Source organism: Salmo trutta, chromosome 34 (genome assembly GCF_901001165.1).
Source record: "Salmo trutta chromosome 34, fSalTru1.1, whole genome shotgun sequence".
NCBI classification, from domain to species: domain Eukaryota; kingdom Metazoa; phylum Chordata; class Actinopteri; order Salmoniformes; family Salmonidae; genus Salmo; species Salmo trutta.
In genome coordinates, this window is record NC_042990.1 from 35,995,347 (window position 1) to 36,017,437 (window position 22,091).

Below are 22,091 nucleotides of genomic sequence, written 5' to 3' on the forward strand. Positions count from 1 at the left end.
TTCTAACCGAGAGAGAGAGAGAGAGAGAGAACGCGGACAAAACTCCCCAACAGAACAGAACTCTCCAACAAGAATCCCGACGACACACTGAGCGTAAATATATATTGATTGCAATTGTTCCCGAATGAGTGAGCGTTCATGTGCAAAGGATTAGCATATCAATTGTAATATTAATGAACTCTGTAGGTGTGCATCCTCAGCTGACTTTTATGATCCATTGTTCAACAGGCCGACCTGCCTGTTAGCCCATTAGGGCACATTCCTCTACCAATTCTTTGTGACGATAATTACTGTTTGTATGTTTTCTGTTAATTACTTAGTGTAGTAAATAAATGATTTTAAGACAATTGATGTATGGATGATTTTAGTAAAGACTGGGTTCGTGCAGATACAACAATTTACGACGTTTGGAATGAGACTGAACGCGAGGTAAAATACACCATTTAAACCAGAAGATAATCGGCCTATATTATAACATAGGAAAGTTATATTAGGAAAATTATAACTTTGTAATCTGAATATTTTTCTTGGTGCCCCGATCTCCTAGTTAATTACAATTAAACGATTAATCAGTTTAATCGCGTGATAATAATTACAGGGAGTTAATTGATAAACATGTCTTCAGTTTAATGGTACCCCAAAGACACAACATTTATGGTACCCCCTGTGAGGAATCTAAGATAGAATTGGACTTTGCTGTGAAATTCTATATATCAATTGTGCAAACAGAATTGTACAAACAGCCTGCTATCTAAACAAAGTGATTGTGTATTTTCCATTGGGAGAAGCTATTTAGAGTGGCTCCGGTCTTATGTCGATAGCAGTGAGGGATAAATTCCAGTTTTAGTCCGTTAGGCCAAACGGTACTATTTCTGTCGGTAAATATTAACTTCTAGAGTAAGGTTAGAAATTAGAAGTTAACTGTCCGGTAACCGAGCCGAATAATTTGCCTACCGCACTAAGACAGTGTGGGCAGACCGTATGCGTATCTGTATTTAAGTACCGTGTCGCTCCGGTCAGCATAAACGCTAGCAGAATATGCTGAATGGGGTTAAGGTGAGACGTCACTAGAAAACCCACCCTTTCCATAGTGAAAGGATCCTATTTTGGTGCTTGGAAGGATAATCCTGAACCAAGTAGCAATAGCTTAGCATTACGGGCAAGCTAACAGAGAGGGAACATTTTACCCTCCTCCGTACCACGTTTAAAATTCCTCCGTAGCGCATGTCTTCCGTTTAATGGTACCCCAAAGACACGACACCCCTAAAACCCTCACAAGCTCTTAGATGCACAATTGAGAGCATCCTGTCAGGCTGTATCACTGCCTGGTACGGCAACTGCACTGACCGCAACCGCAGGGCTCTCCAGATGATGGTGCGGTCTGCCCAGCGCATCACCGGGGGCAAACTACCTGCCCCCCAGGAAACCTACAGCACCCGATATCACAGAAAGGCCAAAATGATCATCAAGGGCATTAACCACCAGAGCCACGGCCTGTTCACCCCGCTACCATCCAAAAGGCGAGGTCAGTACAGGTGCATCAAAGCTGGGACGAGAGACTGAAAAACAGCTTCTATCTTAAGGCTATCAGACTGTTAAATAGCCATCGCTAGCCGGCTTCCAGACGGTTACACAACACTGCCCCTTAGAGGCTGCTGCCCTATGTACATAGACATGGAATCACTGGTCACTTTAATAATGGAACACCAGTCACTTTAATAATGTTTAAATAATGTTTCTTTTCTGTTTTTCTCATCTCATATGTATATACACTGTATACTAGTCAATGCCACTCCGACATAGCTCGATCTAATATTTATATATTTCTTAATTCCATTCTTTTACTTTTAGATGTGTGTATTGTTGTGAATCGTTTTTATATACTACTGCACAGTTGGAGCTAGGAACACAAGCATTCCACTATGCCTGCAATAACATCTGCTAAATATGTGTATGTGACCAATAACATCTTCTAAATATGTGTATGTGACCAATAACATTTGATTTGATGTCAACTGTTGTGATTGCATAATGACAGTTATGTTGTGGTTAGGGTTACAGGGAAAGGGGGATACCTAGTCAATTGTACAAGACTGCTGATCTAAGGTCTTATTTTAACAAAGCTACCAGCTTTAATGAACCACAGAGAGGTGTGACATGCCATCATCCAGCGCATTGCGCTGCCATAAGCAAGTATCCATTAGTAATAAAAGGTGTTAAAGCACAGTGAAGTAGCCTGGAAAAAGTGTAGGGCCTCAAAACAATTCAGATGTGGATATACCACCCCCTGCTGGACTGATAAGGGATGAACTGACAGAAGCACCCCGGTGAGATCTCGTTGGACAGAAAGACTGGCTGGCCTTCTGCTCTGGCTTTGGCGCTCCTGAGGGACTGACTGCGTGTAGAACATGTTGCTGTATTCTTTAATCTCCACAATTTTACAAACTTCCTTGATGCATACTTGATGCTTTTGATACCATAATGCTTTTGATACCATCGATCACTACATTCTTTTGGAGAGATTGGAAACCCAAATTGGTCTACACAAACAAGTTCTGGCCTGGATTAGATCTTATCTGTCGGAAAGTTTTCAGTTTGTCTCTGTGGATGGTTTATCCTCTGACAAATCAGCTGTAAATTTCGGTGTTCCTCAAGGTTCCGTTTTAGGACCTCTATTGTTTTCACTATATATTTTACCTCTTGGCGATGTTATTCGGAAACATAATGTTAGCTTTCACTGCTATGCGGACTATACATAGCTGTACATTTCGATGAAACATGGGGAAGCCCCAAAATTGCCCTCCTTGGAAGCCTGTGTTTCAGACACAAGGAACTGTCATTCTTATTGTAAACATGGCACCGACAGAGATGGTCACTTCGCTTCACAGGAACCTATGCAGTATTTTGTTTCTTTTATGAATTATTTCTTACATTGTTACCTCAGGTAACCTTAAGTCTTATTACAAACAGCCGAGAAGAACTGTTGGATATAAGGGCAACGTCAACTTACCAACATTACGACCAGGAATACGACTTTCCCTAAGCAGATCCTCTCTTCGTACCGCCACCCAGGACAATGGATCTAATCCCAGCAGCTGACCGAAAACAGCGATGTCACGACTTCAGCCGAAGTCGGTTCTTCTCCTTGTTCGGGCAGCGCCCGGCGTTGCCGGTCTACTAGCCATCGCCGATCCACTTTTCATTTTCCATTTGTTTTGTCTTGGTTTCTACACACCTGTTTTTCATTCCCCTAATTATTGTTCCTGTATTTAACCCTCTGTTTCACCCATGGTGTTGTGTGGGATTGTTTTATGTCATGTTCGGTATGTTGGTGACTGGTTATTTCGACGGGTGCTGTTTCTTGCCTGTGCGTAAAAGTTGATGTTCGTGTGTTTGTGTTTGGGCAACTATTGTTTTACCTTGCACCATTCATTATTCTGAGTAAAGTTACGTTGCTCCCAATTCTCTGCTCTCCTGCGCCTGACTGCATACACCAGCTACACCCACCATTCTGACAGGCGATGCATAAGGGGCAGACGCTCCAGAGTATACTTCTCGCCAATGTCCAATCTCTTGACAACAAGGTAGACGGATTTAGAGCAAGGGTTGCCTTCCAGAGAGACATCGAAGAGTAACATTCTGTTTCACAGAAACATGGCTCTCGAGGATATGTTGTCGGAATCGGTCCAGCCACCGGGCTTCTCCATGCATCGCACCGACACAGATAAACACCTCTCTGGGAAGAGGAAGGGCGGGGATGCATGCTTTATGATTAACTCATGGTGTGATCATAACAACACACAGGAACTCAAGTCCTTCTGCTCACACAACCTAGAATTCCTTACAATCAAATGCTGGCCATTCTATCTACCAAGAGAATTCTTGTCAGTAATAGCCACAGCTGTGTACATCCCCCCCTCAAGTGAACACCAAGATGGCCCTCAAGGAACTTCACTCGACTCTACGTAAACTGGAAACTATATACCCGGAGGCTGCATTTATTGTAGCTGGGGATTTTAACAAAGCAAATTTGAGATCAATGTTACCTACATTTTATCAGCATATTGATTGCACGACACGAAGGGCTAATACTCTCGACCACTGCTACTTTTACTTCCGCGATGCATACAAAGCCCTCCCCCGCCCTCCCTTTGGCAAATCCAACCACGACGCCATCTTGCTAGTCCGGGCTTATAGGCAGAAACTCAAACAGGATGTACCAGTCATGAGAACCATTCAACGCTGGTCTGACCAATCGGAAGCCATGCTCCAAGATTGTTTTGATCACGCGGACTGGTTGATGTTCCAGTCAGCCTCAGACAATGACATTGATCTATATGCTAACTCTGCGAGCGCGTTTATAAATAAGTGCAGATGTAAGTGGAGATGTCGTACCCACTGTGACTGTTAAAACCTACCCTAACCAGAAACAGTGGATGGATGGCGGCATTCGCAAAAAACTGAAAGCGCAATCTAGCGCATTAAACCATGGAAAGAGGTCTGGTGATATGGTTGAATATAAAGAGTGTAGTTATTCCCTCCACAAGGTGGAGTCGCAATTCAAAAGCTCAGACACGAGACGTATGTGGCAGGGTCTACAGGAAATCATGGACTACAAAAACAAAAACAGCCACGTCACGGACACAGACGTCAAGCTTCAAGACAAACTAAACACCTTCTTTGCCTGCTTTGAGGATAATACAGTGCCGCCGTCAACAGTGAATAATCATCACCAAATGGCCATGAAATCAACACAACGAGCGATGGAGAGGAACCACCATCACTGCCCGGCAATCCCGAGTTCATCGGGCCAGTCAATTTAGCATTTCTGCAGTATTTGAGCATGTCACATTTGTGATGGTAAATGCCCATTGAAACATATTGCAAATGGACAGCCGGGCGCCTGGTGATCGGAACGGGTTACCAGGAGCCCATTTAATGGGGGTGCAAGGGGTCCACGGCTGGGTAGGGAGCACCCCCCACCTGTGCCCATCCTGGTAATTTGATGGGGTTTTTTTTAAACGACGGAGTCCCACTTCTCTCTCATCATACATGACAAATAGACCTTCTAGGTTGTGTCGTGTCTTTGGCTATGCCGGATTAAGTGATATGACATGCTATTCTCTAAAATCTTTTCTCTGTAATTATTATTACCTGATTGATCTAATCATGTAAATGTAATTAACTAGAAAATTGGGGCACCACGAAAGAGTGTTTATAGAGCTGTTATCTTCCGAAAAAACTCTGAAAGATTTGGTAATATACTGCTCAAAACAATAAAGGGAACACTAAAATAACACATCCTAGATCTGAATGAATGAAATAATCTTATTAAATACTTTTTTCTTTACATAGTTGAATGTGCTGACAACAAAATCACACAAAAAGAATCAATGGAAATCCAATTTATCAACCCATGGAGGTCTGGATTTGGAGTCACACTCAAAATTAAAGTGGAAAACCACACTACAGGCTGATCCAACTTTGATGTAATGTCCTTAAAACAAGTCAAAATGAGGCTCAGTAGTGTGTGTGGCCTCCATGTGCCTGTGTGACCTCCCTACAACGCCTGGGCATGCTCCTGATGAGGTGGCGGATGATCTCCTGAGGGATCTCCTCCCAGACCTGGACAAAAGCATCCGCCAACTCCTGGACAGTCTGTGGTGTAACGTGGCGTTGGTGGATGGAGCGAGACATGATGTTCCAGATGTGCTCAATTGGATTCAGGTCTGGGGAACGGGCGGGCCAGTCCATAGCATCAATGCCTTCCTCTTGCAGGAACTGCTGACACACTCCAGCCACATGAGGTCTAGCATTGTCTTGCATTAGGAGGAACCCAGGGCCAACCGCACCAGCATATGGTCTCACAAGGGGTCTGAGGATCTCATCTCAGTACCTAATGGCAGTCAGGCTACCTCTGGCGAGCACATGGAGGGCTGTGCGGCCCCCCAAAGAAATGCCACCCCACACCATGACTGACCCACCGCCAAACCGGTCATGCTGGAGAATGTTGCAGGCAGCAGACGGTTCTCCACGTCATCTCCAGACTCTGTCACGTCTGTCACATGTGCTCAGTGTGAACCTGCTTTCATCTGTGAAGAGCACAGGGCGCCAGTGGCAAATTTGCCAATCTTGGTGTTCTCTGGCAAATGCCAAACATCTTGCACGGTGTTGGGCTGTAAGCACAACCCCCCCACCTGTGGACGTCGGGCCCTCATACCACCCTCATGGAGTCCGTTTCTGACCGTTTGAGCAAACACATGCACATTTGTGGCCTGCTGGAGGTCATTTTGCAGGGCTCTGGCAGTGCTCCTCCTGCTCCTCCTTGCACAAAGGCGGAAGTAGCGGTACTGCTGCTGGGTTGTTGCCCTCCTACAGCCTCCTCCACGTCTCCTGATGTACTGGCCTGTCTCCTGGTAGCGCCTCCATGCTCTGGACACTACGCTGACAGACACAGCAAACCTTCTTGCCACAGCTCGCATTGATGTGCCATCCTGGATGAGCTGCACTACCTGAGCCACTTGTGTGGGTTGTAGACTCCGTCTCATGCTACCACTAGAGTGAAAGCACCGCCAGCATTCAAAAGTGACCAAAACATCAGCCAGGAAGCATAGGAACTGAGAAGTGGTCTGTGGTCACCACCTGCACAACCACTCCTTTATTGGGGGTGTCTTGCTAATTGCCTATAATTTCCACCTGTTGTCTATTCCATTTGCACAACAGCATGTGAAATTTATTGTCAATCAGTGTTGCTTCCTAAGTGGAAAGTTTGATTTCACAGAAGTGTGATTGACTTGGAGTTACATTGTGTTGTTTAAGTGTTCCCTTTATTTTTTTGAGCAGTGTATTTGACATCAATAGCAGACAATATTAATCGTCACCTTATTTCAGTCTCATCTGAAAGTTGTAAATTCTTGGATATCTTCACAAACCCTGGCTAACAAGTTGAATCAGCAATACACAATTGGGTTCAATTATTTATTTACTAAATACCTAACTAGTCACACAGAATTACATATACACAGAATGCAAGTTATGTCATACAGAAAACATCCCTGGTGGACGGAACCTGTATGATGGCTTGTTACACAAAGAGAGGGGGTTGGGCTTGAATGAAAGAGCGGGAAGACTGAGGAACAAAGGGAGAAGCTCTGCTATCGTAAATACAGTATCTTATGCATTCTAAATTACTGCCCATTTGAAAAAGGAAAATGCAATAAATATTTACTCTGAGCTGCGCTTCGATAGGTTGGTCGTAGATGCTGGCCAACAGAGATCTTCCTGTCCTCGCAAGAATGTCTCTGGTGGTAAATTGGATACGTTGTGGTATCTTCGTTGTGTGTTAGACTGGATACGTCGTCCGTCCTTTCCTAGCCCAACGTTTACAGCTGCTGTTGCTAACTCAACGGCTAGGAGGTCTCACTTCTTTAGTGAATAAGAGTTCAAAGTTCATACCATTCACAACCAAAGCTCACGCTGAGGTTGGCTTAGTTCTATAGTTGACATGTTAGTCCTTTTTAACGTATGGACCGTCGTCATATCGTCCTCTGAACAGGAGGTTACATTTTCGTCAAGGGCTTATATAGTGGAGGGAGAGAAGGGTGTGTTTCATAGTGTATAACCCATGTCTCTTCACAGGGGCGGGCCACTGATTGAGCAGGGCTCTAACCTTATGAAAACCCAATTCTCTCATTTGGAAGCTAAAATTACATTTAATCTTATCACAAATAGTTTCATATTCAAACATTTAATTTGCACAACAATTCCATGTGAATCTGATAACTAGAATGTGTAGACTTTCCCAGATACAGTTTATGTCGTCCTGTCATCAGTCATAATGTCTCAGATGACAACCGAACAGACATTATATACAGTAAGTACCAACGCATATTTTCAACTGGTTCTATTACCGAAATATGGTTCTTTCACGCACTTGTTTGATGTTCCCAGACTCTCGATGTTTAACAAAGGCTATTCAAGAGTCCTTCAGTAGAGTCAGAGAGAGAGGGAAGGGAGAAAGGTATTTATGGGGGGGTCATAAACCTTACCCACAGGCCAACGTCATGACAGTTGATTCAGGACTTAACTTAAGGTATTGGGGGCAGTATTTTCGATTTCGGATGAAAAGCGTGCCCAGAGTAAACAGCCTAATACTCGGGCCCAGAGTCAAATATTTGCATATTATTAGTAGATTTGGATAGAAAACACTCTGAAGTTTCTAAAACTGTTTGAATGATGTCTGAGTATAACAGAACTCATATGGCAGGCAAAAACCTGAGAAAAATCCAACCAGGAAGTGGGAAATCTGATGCTTGTAGTCTTTTCAAGTCATTGCCTATCTAACACAGAGACTTAGGGTTCATTTTGCACTTCCTAAGGCTTCCACTAGATGTCAACAGTCTTTAGAACCTTGTTTTAGGCTTTTGCAGTGAACAGAGAGCGAACAAGAAGGCCGGGTTGGTGACTCAGAAAATGACATGAGTTCATTGGTGCGCATTCACGTGATGAGGTAGCTGTGTTCCATAACGTTTTTCAAGACATTGGAATCGTCCGGTTGGAATATTATTGAAGTTTTATGTTAAAAAGGCCCTAAAGATTGATGCTATACAACGTTTGACATGTTTCTACGAACGTAAATGTAACTTTTTTTGACTTTTCGTTGCGCTTCCTACATTTGGAGTAGCTTACTGAACGCGCAAACAACGAGGTATTTGGACATAAATTATGGACTATATCAAACAAAACAACATTTATTGTGGACCTGGGATTCCTGGCAGTGCCTTCTGATGAAGATCAAAGGTAAGTGAACATTTATAATGCTATTTATGATTTTAGATGACTCCAAAATGGCGGGTATCTGAATTGCCTGATGTATTTTTCTGAGCGCCGTACTCAGATTATTGCAAAGTGTGCTTTCCCCGTGAAGCTTTTTTGAAATCTGTCACAGCGGTTGCATTAAGGAGGTGTTTATCTATAATTCTTTGAATAACAGTTTAATATTTTATATTTTTGTAAATTGTTGTGCTGATTCACCGGCAGTTTGAGGCAAAATATTTTCTGAACATCACGCGCCAATGTAAAATGGGGTTTTTGGATATAAATATGAACTTTATCGAACAAAACATACATGTATTGTGTAACATTGAGTCCTAGGAGTGTCATCTGATGAAGATCGAAGGTTAGTGCTTAATTTTAGCTGTATTTCTGTTTTTTGTGACCTCTCTCCTGCTTGGAAAATGGCTGTGTGGTTTTTCTTGTGTTGGCACTGTCCTAACAATCAAATTTTATGCTTTAGCCGTAAAGCCTTTTTGAAATCGGACAATGTGGTTGGATTAAGGAGAGGTGTATCTTTAAAATGGTGTAAAATAGTTGTATGTTTGAGAAATTTTAATTATGACATTTTGTGGTTTTGAATTTGCTGCCCTGATATTTCACTGGCTGTTGAACAGTGTGAACCGTGGGTTTGACGGTAGCGTCCCACGTAGCCCTGAGAAGTTAACATAGTGATATATATCATTTGGGCAGTATAAATGCCATTTTGACATGGTTACTGACTTTTGGGTTCGGAAGCCGACTTCCTATGATCATATATGGCAAATTGACATAACATCCTGATTTGGCACTTTCAATACTTATATATTGCATTTGGACATTTCTTATTGCAGTTGGCAGTGGTTCACTGACTTGACTTCCTATGATACATATTGCAAATGGACAAAACATATGCCTTATGGACAACTCAATAACATATGTAAAAGGTATGTTCATACAGTTCTTATACATGTATAAATGACAAAAAAATAAATCTAAATAATTTCAAAAAACGGTCCAGAAAGAATTTCTTTAGAGGGTGATAATTTTTTCAAAATTTTCTAATTTTCAAAATTTGACACTTGGGTCTTGACTTGATGTCCATTTGCAATATGAAAATTAATGGAGCGCGCTCACCCTCTTTGGGATTTTTGCTGTATGACACTTGGCATTCGCCATATGCCAGTTGCAATAAGCTTTGCAGGAATTGCCATCCAATTGAGTGGTATTTGCCATCGAATATATGTTTCGCCCAATGGTAATATGTTCCCATTCATTTTTGTCCAACTCAGGGGGGTATTCCTTTACCACATCGATAGGGTCAGCAGTGGAGAAGGTGAAGACAGACAAACTGAAATGGTCCACCCACACAAGCAGTGTGGTGAAGAAGGCTCAACAGCGCCTCTTCAACCTCATGAGGATGATGAAATTTCGCTTGTCACCCAAAACCTTGACAAACCTTTACAGATGCACAATCGAGAGCATCCTGTCGGGCTGTATCACAGCATGGAACGGCAACTGCACCGCCCGCAACCGCAAGGCTCTCCAGAGGGTGGTGCGGTCTGCACAACGCATCACCGGGGCAAACGACCTGCCCTCCATGACACCTACAGCACCTGATGTCACAGGATGGCCAAAAAGATCATCAAGGACATCAATCACCCGAGCCACTGCCTCTTCACACCGCTACCATTCAGAAGGCGAGGTCAGTACAGGTGCATCAAAGCTGGGACCGAGAGATTGAGAAACAGCTTCTATCTCAAGGCTATCAGACTGCTAAACAGCAATCATTACGTCAGAGAGGCTGCTGCCCACAATGAGACCCAATCACTGGAGACTTTAGTAAATGGATCACTAGTCACTTTAAACAACGGCACTTTAAAAAATGCCACTTTAATAATGGTTTACATATCTTACATTACTCATATCACATGTATATACTGCATTTTATACCTTCTACTGCACCTTGCCTATGTCGTTCGGCCATCGCACATCCATATAGTTATATGTTCATATTCTCATTCACCCCTTTAGATTTGTGTGTATTAGGTAGTTGTTGGGGAGTTGTTAGATTATTTGTTACATATTAATGCACTGTTGGAACTAGAGGCACAAGCATTTCGCTACACTCCCATTAACATCTGCTAACCATGTGTATGTGACCAATACAATTTGATTTGGATGGCGGAATTTTTTAAACTCGGACAAAACAGAGATGCTTGTTCTAGGTCCCAAGAAACAGAGATCTTCTGTTGGATGTGACAATTAATCTTAATGGTTGTACTGTCGTCAAAAATGAAACTGTAAAGGACCTCAGCGTAACTCTGGACCCTGATCTCCCTTCTGACAAACATGTCAAGACTGTTTCAAGAACAGCTTTTTCCATCTACGTAACATTGCAAAAATCAGAAACCTTCTGTCCAAAAATGATGTAGAAAAAAGTATCCATGCTTTTGTCACTTCTAGATTAGACTACTGCAATGCTCTACTTTCCTGCTTCCCGGATAAAGCACTAAATAAACTTCAGTTAGTGCTAAATACGGCTGCTAGAATCTTGACTAGAAACAAAAAATGTGATCATATTACTCCCTTATTACTGGATCATATTAGTCCTTTATTGTCCCTCTCTACACTGGCTTCCTGTTAAGGCTAGGGCTGATTTCAAGGTTTTACTACTAACCTACAAAGCATTACATGGGCTTGCTCCTACCTATCTTTCCGAATTTGTTCCGCAGTACATACCTACACGTACGCTACGGTCACAAGACGCAGGTCTCCTAATTGTCCCTAGAATTTCTAAGCAAACAGCTGGAGAAAGGGATTTCTCCTATTGAGCTCCATTTTTATGGAATGGTCTGCCTATCCGTGTGAGAGACGCAGATCATTCTCGACCTTTAAGTCTTTATTGAAGACTTCTCTTCAGTACGTCCTATGATTGAGTGTAGTCTGGCCCAGAGGTGTGAAGGTGAACGGAAAGGCACTGGAGTGACAAAACACCCTTGCTGTCTTTGCCTGGCCAGGTCCCCGCTCTCCACTGGGATTCTCTGCCTCTAACCCTATTACGGGGGCTGAGTCACTGGCTTACTGGTGCTCTTCCATTTTGTCCCTAGGAGGGGTGCATCACTTGATTGGGTTGAGTCACTGATGTGATCTTCCTGTCCGGGTTGGCACCCCCTCAGATTCGTGCCATGGGTAATAAGATGTCCTGGGCCTGCTGTTTTCGACTCTCTCTCTATCGCACATGCTGTCTCTAACTCTGAATGATCGGCCATAAAATGCCAACTGACATTTACTCCTGAGGTGCTGATCTGTTGCACCCTCTACAACCACTGTGATTATTATTATTATTTGACCCTGCTGTGATCTTCCATCTATGAACGTTTAAACATCTTGGCCATATACTGTTATAATCTCCATCCGGCACAGCCAGAAGAGGACTGGCCAACCCTCAGAGCCTGGCTCCTCTCTAGGTTTCGTCCTAGGTTCCTGCCTTTCTGGGGAGTTTTTCCTAGCCATCGTGCTTGTTCATTTGCATTGCTTGTTGTTTGGGGTTTTAGGCTGGGTTTCTGTATAGCACTTTGTGACTTCGGCCGATGTAAGAAGGGCTTTATAAATACATTTGATTGATACATATGAATCAGAAATGTATCAAACATGACTGATGATTCAGTTTCTTCAGGGAAGCGGTAAGTATCTCAGAATGATATGGAGATCAAGGGGTTAAAAAAATAAGTTAAGAACAAATTCCTTTTTTCAATGACGGCCTAGGAACAGTGTGTTAACTGCCTTGCTCAGTATTAACATCACATGGAACACTTTGTCCTAGGCTGTAATAGCTGTTATAAATAAAGGCTGTAATAGGTGTTTTAACCGAAGGCTGTTCTAGACTGTAATAGCTGTTTTAACTGAAGAATGGGAGAGGAACAGAAGATTCAGAAGACTGCCCTTGGGCTTTTCCCATACAAGGGGATCCACCTGGTCAGAGGGGTGCATCACGTCCAACACCTTGATTCTCTGGAGACATTTGAAATACGGGATGACGACATCGTTGCTGTTACTTACCCACGGTCAGGTAAGACCATGCATCTGACATAGGTTATAGGCCTATACAATACTTACTGTAGTGTGACATATAGGCTCCACTACACAATCTATTGAATTCTGCATGAATTTAGGTATTGTGTTGTGAATGTGCAACATGATCGCACAAATGCTGTGATTATATTTCTTTAAAAACACAGGAACTACATGGACACAGTATATTTTGTCCCTACTGTATCATGGAGATCAAATGACAGAGGGAAGTACCAAACCAATCCAGGAACTGGTGCCCTTTCTTGAGGAGAACATAATACAAATAGACTACAAGCCATCAACAAGAACATTCGCATCTCACTTACATTTGTCCTCGATCCCTCAAGGACTGAGAGAGAAGGGAAAGGCAAGAGAGAGAAAGAGATAACATGCAATGAATGCAAAACAATAACTGCCAGTGAAACCCATGTTTTGATAATTGTTTAAATAAAACTGTACGCAGACAGAATATATATATATTTTTTAGGTCTTCAGAGACTGACTGTACATTTTTAAAAACCTGGATGCCAACAATGAGATTTGACAGATTATTTAATTTACATCAATTGAATCTACAACGTACTGTATTCGTTTTGTGGTGTTAAAGTTATATTGATGAGGCTGCATTCTAATTGAGTCAATTGTTTATTAAGGTGATCTACATAGCCAGGAACCCAAAGGATGTTGCCGTGTCCTTATTTCATCTCCAAAATTTCACAAAAGTCCTTAAGAGCGAACCAGACTTTAATACATTTCTGATTCAATTTCTTAAGGGGGAGGGTAAGTATATCTCAGAATTTTAAACACATTATTCACCCATTCGAAACATGTCCAAAGTGTCAATGTGAAATACCCTAATAATGTTTGTTTCTTAGTTCTCGGGGGCTCTTGGTTTGATCATGTTGCTGATTGGTATGCTCACAAAGATGAATTTGACATCCTTTCCCTGACATATGAAGATATGATCAAGGTAAGTTAATTTCCATAATAGATAAGATGACATAACAGTGGATAATATACACTGAGCGGAGAAAACATTAGAAACAAATGCTCTTTCCATGACGTAGACTGACCAGGTGAATCCAGGTGAAAGCTATGGTCCCTTATTGATGTCACTTGTTAAATCTACTTCAATCAGTGTAGATAAAGGGGAGGATACAGGTTAAATAATATTTTTTAAGCCTTGAGACAACTGAGATATGTATTGTGTATGTGTGACATTTAGAGGGTGAATGGGGAAAGACAAAATATTGAAGTGCCTTTGAACAGGTTATGCCAGGCACACCTCTTTGAACATGTCAAGAACTGTAACGCTGCTGGGTTTTTTATGCTTAACAGTTTCCTGTGTGTAAACAGAATGGTCCACCACCCAAAGGACATCCAGCTTACTTAACACCACCGTAGAATGTTTGACACCTTGTAGTCCATGCCCCGACGAATTGAGTCTGTTCTGAGGGAAAAAGAGATGTGTTCCTAATGTTTTGTACACTCAGTGTATTGCTGAGACTAGTAATCAAATAATAACAATTGTTTTCAGGACACACGAGGTGCAGTTGTCAGGATATCAAACTTCTTGGGTAAAAAGCTAGATGACCAAACCATTGACACAATCGTGGACAAATCCTCCTTCAAGAACATGAAGGAAGACCCACAGGGTAGACGTGATAAACAGTATCCAGCATTTTTTGAAAAAAGTGGATCCTTTATTAGAAAAGGTATGGTATCTATGTTATCCACATTAAGAAAGTTTGCGTTAGTCATGAAGTCCATTTCAACTGTTGGTTACAAAATTCAACAAGGAAAATATCACTAAAAATAATGCCCTCAAAATGCTGTCTGTTTTGTCTCTAACCAGGGAAGGTTGGGGACTGGAAGACTATGTTCACTGTGGCCCAGAGTGAGAGGTTTGACCAGATCTACATGGAGAAGATGAAAGACGTGCCTCTTGAATTTGACTGGGAGCTGTGAAAATAGACATATCCTGGTTACATGATGAAGACCTTCATCAACTTGGCTGAAGATGTCAGCAAATTGATCCAGATCAACAACAAACAGTTTTGTTGTTGATCTGTTGTTGTCAAATTGTGCTTCAGTTGTGCGAATCACTCCAAATATGTCACTTAAACATGTTTTGAATCTAGGCTGACGAGATTGGAGGAAATAGCTGCCCTGCTGCAATGATTGTGAAAATAAACACATGCAATAATTACAAAATATTATTAAGATGTGCTCATAATTCATAAACTGTTACTATAAAAGCACTAGATTTATTATTATGATTTGCCCAATGTTTTGTTGAACTAGAGTGAGGATATGGGATTGGGTACAGGGAGGACAGTTGACCCCCTCCCCTTTGTACCATCCCCCAACCTACCTTCCCCCAACCAGGCCCTGTGTGAAAGGGTTGTAAAAACTCTAAGAGGAGAATCTCCTGCCACATGTTTCATAGAGAGACAAAGGAAATTCTTCCAACTCATAGAATTGGAGAACCGAGCGACATTTGTGTTCTGGAGAAGGTATGGAAGATTGGTGAAGAATCCAGCTACGAACTGGTCCGCTTGGTACAATTTTGTGATACTCAGAAGAGACAATATAGCCATATTACCATAAAACTGTTTATATAATAGCCTCAGCGATGAGACTTGCATCATAATGGTTGTATAAAATGTATTAATAAGGATAAAGCTATTTGTAATACATTGAGATGCTATGTACTGGTGTTAATGTGATAGAATTGGATTTCTGTACCAAGCTTAACTCAGTCATCGGCACGCCCCCCAAGGGACACAGACAGGACCAGGCGTCATTTGACAAGCCTGTTCTAGGGTCACTATGAAACTATACCCTGATTTACTTTCTTCAGACCAGGCCTCCACTCCATTAGTGAGTTGGCCAATAGGTTTTACCATCCAATTCCTCTACTGAAAGTGAACTACACCACGTGGTTAACTTTTAGACTATCGAGACCGACAGAATAAGAACAAGTCTTTGATATTAATTATTAGTCTGCAGCTAAGTAAATTATATCATCGAACGCGAAGACCAACAAAACATCCATTCTATGACGACATTAATGAATGTCGCTCTGAAAGATCCATTCTAACCGAGTGAGAGAACGCGAACAAAACTCTCCAACAGAACGACGCTCCGACAAGGATCCCGGCGACACACTGAGCGTAAATATATATTGATTGCAATTGTTCCCGAATGAGTGAGCGTTCATGTGCAAAGGATTAGCATATCAATTGTTAATATTAATGAAATCTGTGTGCCTCCACAGCTGACCTTTTATGATCCATTGTTCAACAGGCCGACCTGCCTGTTTAGCCCACAAGGGCACATTCCTCTACCAATTCTTTGTGACGATAATTACTGTTTGTATGTTTTCTGTTAATTACTTAGTGTAGTAAATAAATGATTTTAAGACAATTGATGTATGGATGATTTTAGTAAAGACTGGGTTCGTGCAGATACAACAATTTACGACGTTTGGAATGAGACTGAACGCGAGGTAAAATACACCATTTAAACCAGAAGATAATCGGCCTATAATATAATATTATAATATAGGAAAGTTATATTAGGAAAATTATAACTTTGTAATCTGAATATTTTCCTTGGTGCCCCGATCTCCTAGTTAATTACAATTAAACGATTAATCAGTTTAATCGCGTGATATTAATTACAGGGAGTTAATTGATAAACATGTCTTCAGTTTAATGGTACCCCAAAGACACGACAGTACCCAAAAGGCAAAGCGGCAGTACACGGGTAACACGGACATATGACAATGAATGCAGCAGCGGAGAAAAGAGCTGTGGAACTGACAAATATAGGGGAGGTAATAAACAGATGATTGAGTGAGTCCAATATCGCTGAAGCGCGTGACGAGGGAAGTCAGGTGTGCGTAAATGATGGGGGCAGGAGTGCGTAATGCAGGGCAGCCTGGCGCCCTCTTGCGCCAGGGGGGAAGAGCGGGAGCAGGCGTGACAAAAACAGTGGAAAGATTGGTCCTGTACAAAATTTCCAAATGTCATCAGTTTGACCGGTTTAAGGGAAATGAAAAGCTGACTTCAGTTCACCTTGAGTGCATATTTTATGTGGATGAAATACTGTTTGCTTGCATAACAGTGTCAAAGATAACACATCATACACATATTCACATTTCTCAAGAGATGCTGAAAGAAGCAAATCATGTTTCTCCAGTCCCGTTCCCGAGACAAAATTAACATTTGTTTTATCATTTTACTGCAGGTAATGAATAATTCTGCAGGAGTAAATATTATATTACGCTACTAACCCATAAGAACTTAAATGAGGAATATTCCGTTTATTCATGGCTACTCGTGAGCGGGATATCAAAGGTGCATGTAAACAGCTTATCCCGAAAAAGACCTTGAGCCTAAGATCACCATGTGCCGTGCCAAGCATCGGCAGGAGCGGTGGAAAGCTCGCCGCCATTGGACTCTGGAGCAGTGGAAATGCGTTCTCTGGAGTGATGAATCACTCTTCACCGTCTGGCAGTCCGACGGACGAATCTGGGTTTGGTGGACGCCAGGACACCTGCTCCAATGCATAGTGCCAACTGTAAAGTTTGGAGGAGGAGGAATAATGGTCTGGGGCTGTTTTTCATTGTTAGGGCTAGGCCCCTTAGTTCCAGTGAAGAGACATCTTAACGCTACAGCATACAATGACATTATAGACGATTCTGTGCTTCCAACTTTGTGGTACCAGTTTGGGAAGGCCCTTTCCTGTTTCAGTATGACAATGCCCCCGTGTACAAAGCGAGGTCCATACTGAAATAGTTTGTCGAGATCGGCGTGGAAGAACTTAACAGGCCTGCACAGAGCCCTGAAATCATCCCCATAGAACACACTTGGGATGAATTGGAAGACTGACTGTGAGCCAGGCCTAATCGGCCAACATCAGTGCCCCACCTCACTAATGCTCTTGTGGCTGAATGGAAACAAGTCCCCGCAGCAATGTTCCAATGTCTAGTTGAAAGCCTTCCCAGAAAAGTGGTGGCTGTTATAGCAGCAAAGGGGGGACCAACTTCATATTAATGGCCATGTTTTTGAATGAGCTGTTTGATGAGCAAGTGTCCACATACTTTTGGTCATGTTGTGTATATACAGTATATATTTAGGAACTTAGTCAGGGTCTCAACTTACTGTTGAGAGTTAAAATAGTTGAACACACAAGGTGTAATTTTAAACTTGGTTGTGTATCAGCAATCTTCCTTTTCTTATATGTCACTCACTGATAGTCACTCAATTAGCCCATGACAGGAAAAATTCAATGAAGAAGGGCATGTCCCCAGGGGCCCTGTTCTCCAGGGGGCCCACATTGATTTTATTAGGCACTCTCACTCAGATGATTTCTGATTTTAATTCAGATCCCCATTAGCTGTTGTAGAAGCAGCAGCTATTCTTCCTGGGGTCCACACAAAACATGACAAAATACGGAACACTAATGGACAAGAACAGCAACACAAATATCATATTATGTTTGTATTCAATTCATATTAAATTAGCAAAATATATCATATTAACATGGCATAAGACATGGAAAAATGTCTAGAAATGCAGGAAATTTGTTTTTAAATCAGCAAAAAAAATCTCCCCACCTCATGACAAAATGTGTAGAATTGTAGAAAATTTGCTGTAAAACTGCAACAACAGAAAAGTTATATAAAACAAATGTATTGGTTACTATTTCTTAATAAAATACTTTTTCTGCTAACAGATCCCTATGTCCATATTAAATGATTGTTTTTAAACCCGGTGGTGATTTAATGTGTAGCTGCTAATATTATATAGCTAATAGTTAACGTGTTTGTAGATGGACTGAAGGACTGAGAAGGACTGAAGGACTGAAAGACTGTTAAATAGCCATCACTAGCCGGCTTCCAGACGGTTACGCAACACTGCACCTTAAAGTCTGCTGCCCTATGTACATAGACATGGAATCACTGGTCACTTTAATAATGGAACACCAGTCACTTTAATAATGTTTAAATAATATTTACATACTGCTTTTCTCATCTCATTTGAATATACTTAGATTTGCGTGTATTGTTGTGAATCGTTTTTATATACTACTGCACAGTTGGAGCTAGGAACACAAGCATTTCACTATGCCTGCAATAACATCTGCTAAATATGTGTATGTGACCAATAACATCTGCTAAATATGTGTATGTGACCAACAACATGTGATTTGATGTAAACTGTTGTGATTGCATATTGACAGTTATGCTATGGTTAGGGTTACAGGGAAATGGGGATACCTTGTTCAAGATAGCTGATCTAAGGTCTTATTTTAACAAAGCTACCAGCTTTAATGAACCACAGAGAGGTGTGACATGCCATCATCCAGCACATTGTGGTGCCATAAGTAAGTATCCATTAGTAATAACAAAGGTGTTAAAGCACAGTGTAGTAGCCTGGAAAAAGCTTGGAAAAAGTATAGGGCCTCAAACAATCTCAGATGTGGATATACCAACCCCTGCTGGAAAGATGAGCAATGAACTGACAGAAGTCCTCAAGTGAGATCTCGTTGGACAGAAAGACTGGCTGGCCTTCTGCTCTGGCTTTGGCGCTCCTGAGGGACTGACTGTGTGTGTGGAACATGTTGCTGTATTCTTTCATCTCCACAGTTTTACAAACTTTCTTCAGAGCAAATATGCAACCTTGATGCATACTTGATGCTTTTGATACCATCGATCACCACATTCTTTTAGAGAGATTGGAAACCCAAATTCGTCAACACAGACAAGTTCTGGCCTGGTTTAGATCTTATCTGTCGGAAGGATATCAGTTTGTCTCTGTGGATGGTTTATCCTCTGACAAATCAACTGTAAATGTCGGTGTTCCTCAAGGTTCCGTTTTAGGACCTCTATTGTTTTCACTATATATTTTACCTCTTGGTGATGTCATTCGGAAACCTAATGTTAGCTTTCACTGCTATGTGGACTATACACAGTTGTGCATTTCAATTAAACATGGGGAAGCCCCAAAATTGCCCTCCTTGGAAGCTTGTGTTTCAGACATGAGGAACTGTCATTCTTATTGTAAACACAGCACCGACAGAGATGGTCACCTCGCTTTGCGTTCTTAGGAAACTAAGCAGTATTTAGTTTTTTTAATGAATTATTTCTTACATTGTTACCCCAGGAAATCTTAAGTCTTATTACAAACAGCAGGGAAGAACTGTTGAATATAAGAGCAACGTCAACTTACCAACATTACGACCAGGAATACGACTTTCCCTAAGCAGATCCTCTCTTTGTACCACCACCCAGGACAATGGATGTAATCCCAGTAGCTGACCGAAAACAACAGCGACGCAGAAGGGGCAGACGGAGCGGTCTTCTGGTCAGGCTTCGTAAACGGGCACATCGCTCACCGCTCCTGAGTATACTACTCGCCAATGTCCTGTCTCTTGACAACAAGGTATACGAAATTCGAGCAAGGGTTTCCTTCCAGAGAGACAGAGATTATAACATTCTCTGTTTCACAGAAACATGGCTCTCTCGGGATATGTTGTCGGAATCGGTCCAGCCACCGGGCTTCTCCATGCATCGTGCTGACACAGATAAACACCTCTCTGGGAAGAGGAAGGGCGGGGGTGTATGCTTTATGATTAAGAACTCATGGTGTGATCATAACAACACACAGGAACTCAAGTCCTTCTGCTCACCCGACCTAGAATTCCTTACAATAAAATGCCGGCTATTCTACCTACCAAGAGAATTCTCAAATCAAAGTTTATTTGTCACGTGCGCCGAATACAACAGGTGTAGACCTTAAAGTGAAATGCTTACTTACAGGCTCTAACCAATAATGCGAAAAAAGGTGTGTGTGTGTAGGTAAGTAAAGAAATAAAACAACAGTAAAAATACATTTGAAAGTAAGAGTAGCAAGGCTATATAGAGACACAGGTTAGTCAGGCTTATTGAGGTAGTATGTACATGTAGGTATGGTTAAAGTGACTATGCATATATGATGAACAGAGAGTAGCAGTAGCGTAAAAAGAGGGGTTGGCGGGTGGTGGGACACAATGCAGATAGCCCGGTTAGCCAATGTGTGGGAGTGCTGCTTGGTCGGGCCAATTGAGGTAGTATGTACATGAATGTAAAGTTAAAGTGACTATGCATATAAGATAAACAGAGAGTAGCAGCAGCTATAGTTTCAGCTGTGTACATCCTCCCCTCAAGCGAACATCTAGACGGCCCTCAAGGAACTTCACTTGACTCTACGTAAACTGGAAACTATATACCCGGAGGCTGCATTTATTGTAGCTGGGGATTTTAACAAAGCAAATTTGAGATCAATGTTACCTACATTTTATCAGCATTTTGATTGCACGACACGAAGGGCTAATACTCTCGACCACTTCTACTCTAACTTCAGCGATTTATACAAAGCCCTCCCCCGCACTCCCTTTGGCAAATCCGACCACGATGCCATCTTGCTAGTCCCGCCTTGTAGGCAGAAACTCAAACAGGATGTACCAGTGACGAGAACCATTCAACGCTGGTCTGATCAGTCGGAAGCCACGCTCCAAGATTGTTTTGATCCCGCGGACTGGAAGATGTTCCAGTCAGCCTCAGAGAACGACAGTGATCTGTACGCTGACTCGGTGAGTGTGTTTATAAACAAGCGCATTGGAGATGTCGTACCCACTGTTACTGTTAAAACCTACCCTAACCAGAAACAGTGGATGGATGGTGGCATTCGCGAAAAACTGAAAGCGCCATCCAGGACATTTAACTATGGAAAGAGGTCTGGTGATATGGCTGAATATAAACAGTGTAGTTATTCCCTCCGCAAGGTAATCAAACAACCGAAATGTTGGCACAGGGACAAGGTGGAGTCGCAATTCAATGGCTCAGACGCGAGACGTATGTGGCAGGGTCTACAGGAAATCATGGACTACAAAAACAAAAACAGCCACGTCATGGATACAGATGTCACGCTTCCAGACAAACTACATACTATCTTTGCCAGCTTTGAGGACAATACAGTGCCTCCGTCGCGGCTCGCTAACAAAGACTGCAGCCCCCCTCCTTCTCAGTGGCTGATGTGAGTAAAACATTTAAACACATTAACCCTCGCAAGCCTGCTGGCCCAGCCTTCATCCCTAGCCACGTCCTCAGAGCATGCACAGACCAGCTAGCTGGTGAGTTTTTGGGACATATTTCA

At 42.1% G+C, this 22,091-nt stretch overlaps 1 protein-coding gene across 1 annotated transcript; it reads left to right on the top strand.

Moving 5' to 3' along the window:
- The first annotated feature begins 12,593 nt into the window (after positions 1-12,593).
- On the top strand, positions 12,594-15,101 carry LOC115174091 (amine sulfotransferase). Its single transcript, XM_029732765.1, has 6 exons — positions 12,594-12,883; positions 13,053-13,252; positions 13,539-13,665; positions 13,761-13,855; positions 14,423-14,600; positions 14,741-15,101. The coding sequence occupies exons 1-6, from the start codon at positions 12,724-12,726 to the stop codon at positions 14,851-14,853; spliced, it is 873 nt and encodes a 290-aa protein (XP_029588625.1). The 5' UTR covers positions 12,594-12,723; the 3' UTR covers positions 14,854-15,101.
- The last annotated feature ends 6,990 nt before the right edge of the window (positions 15,102-22,091 follow it).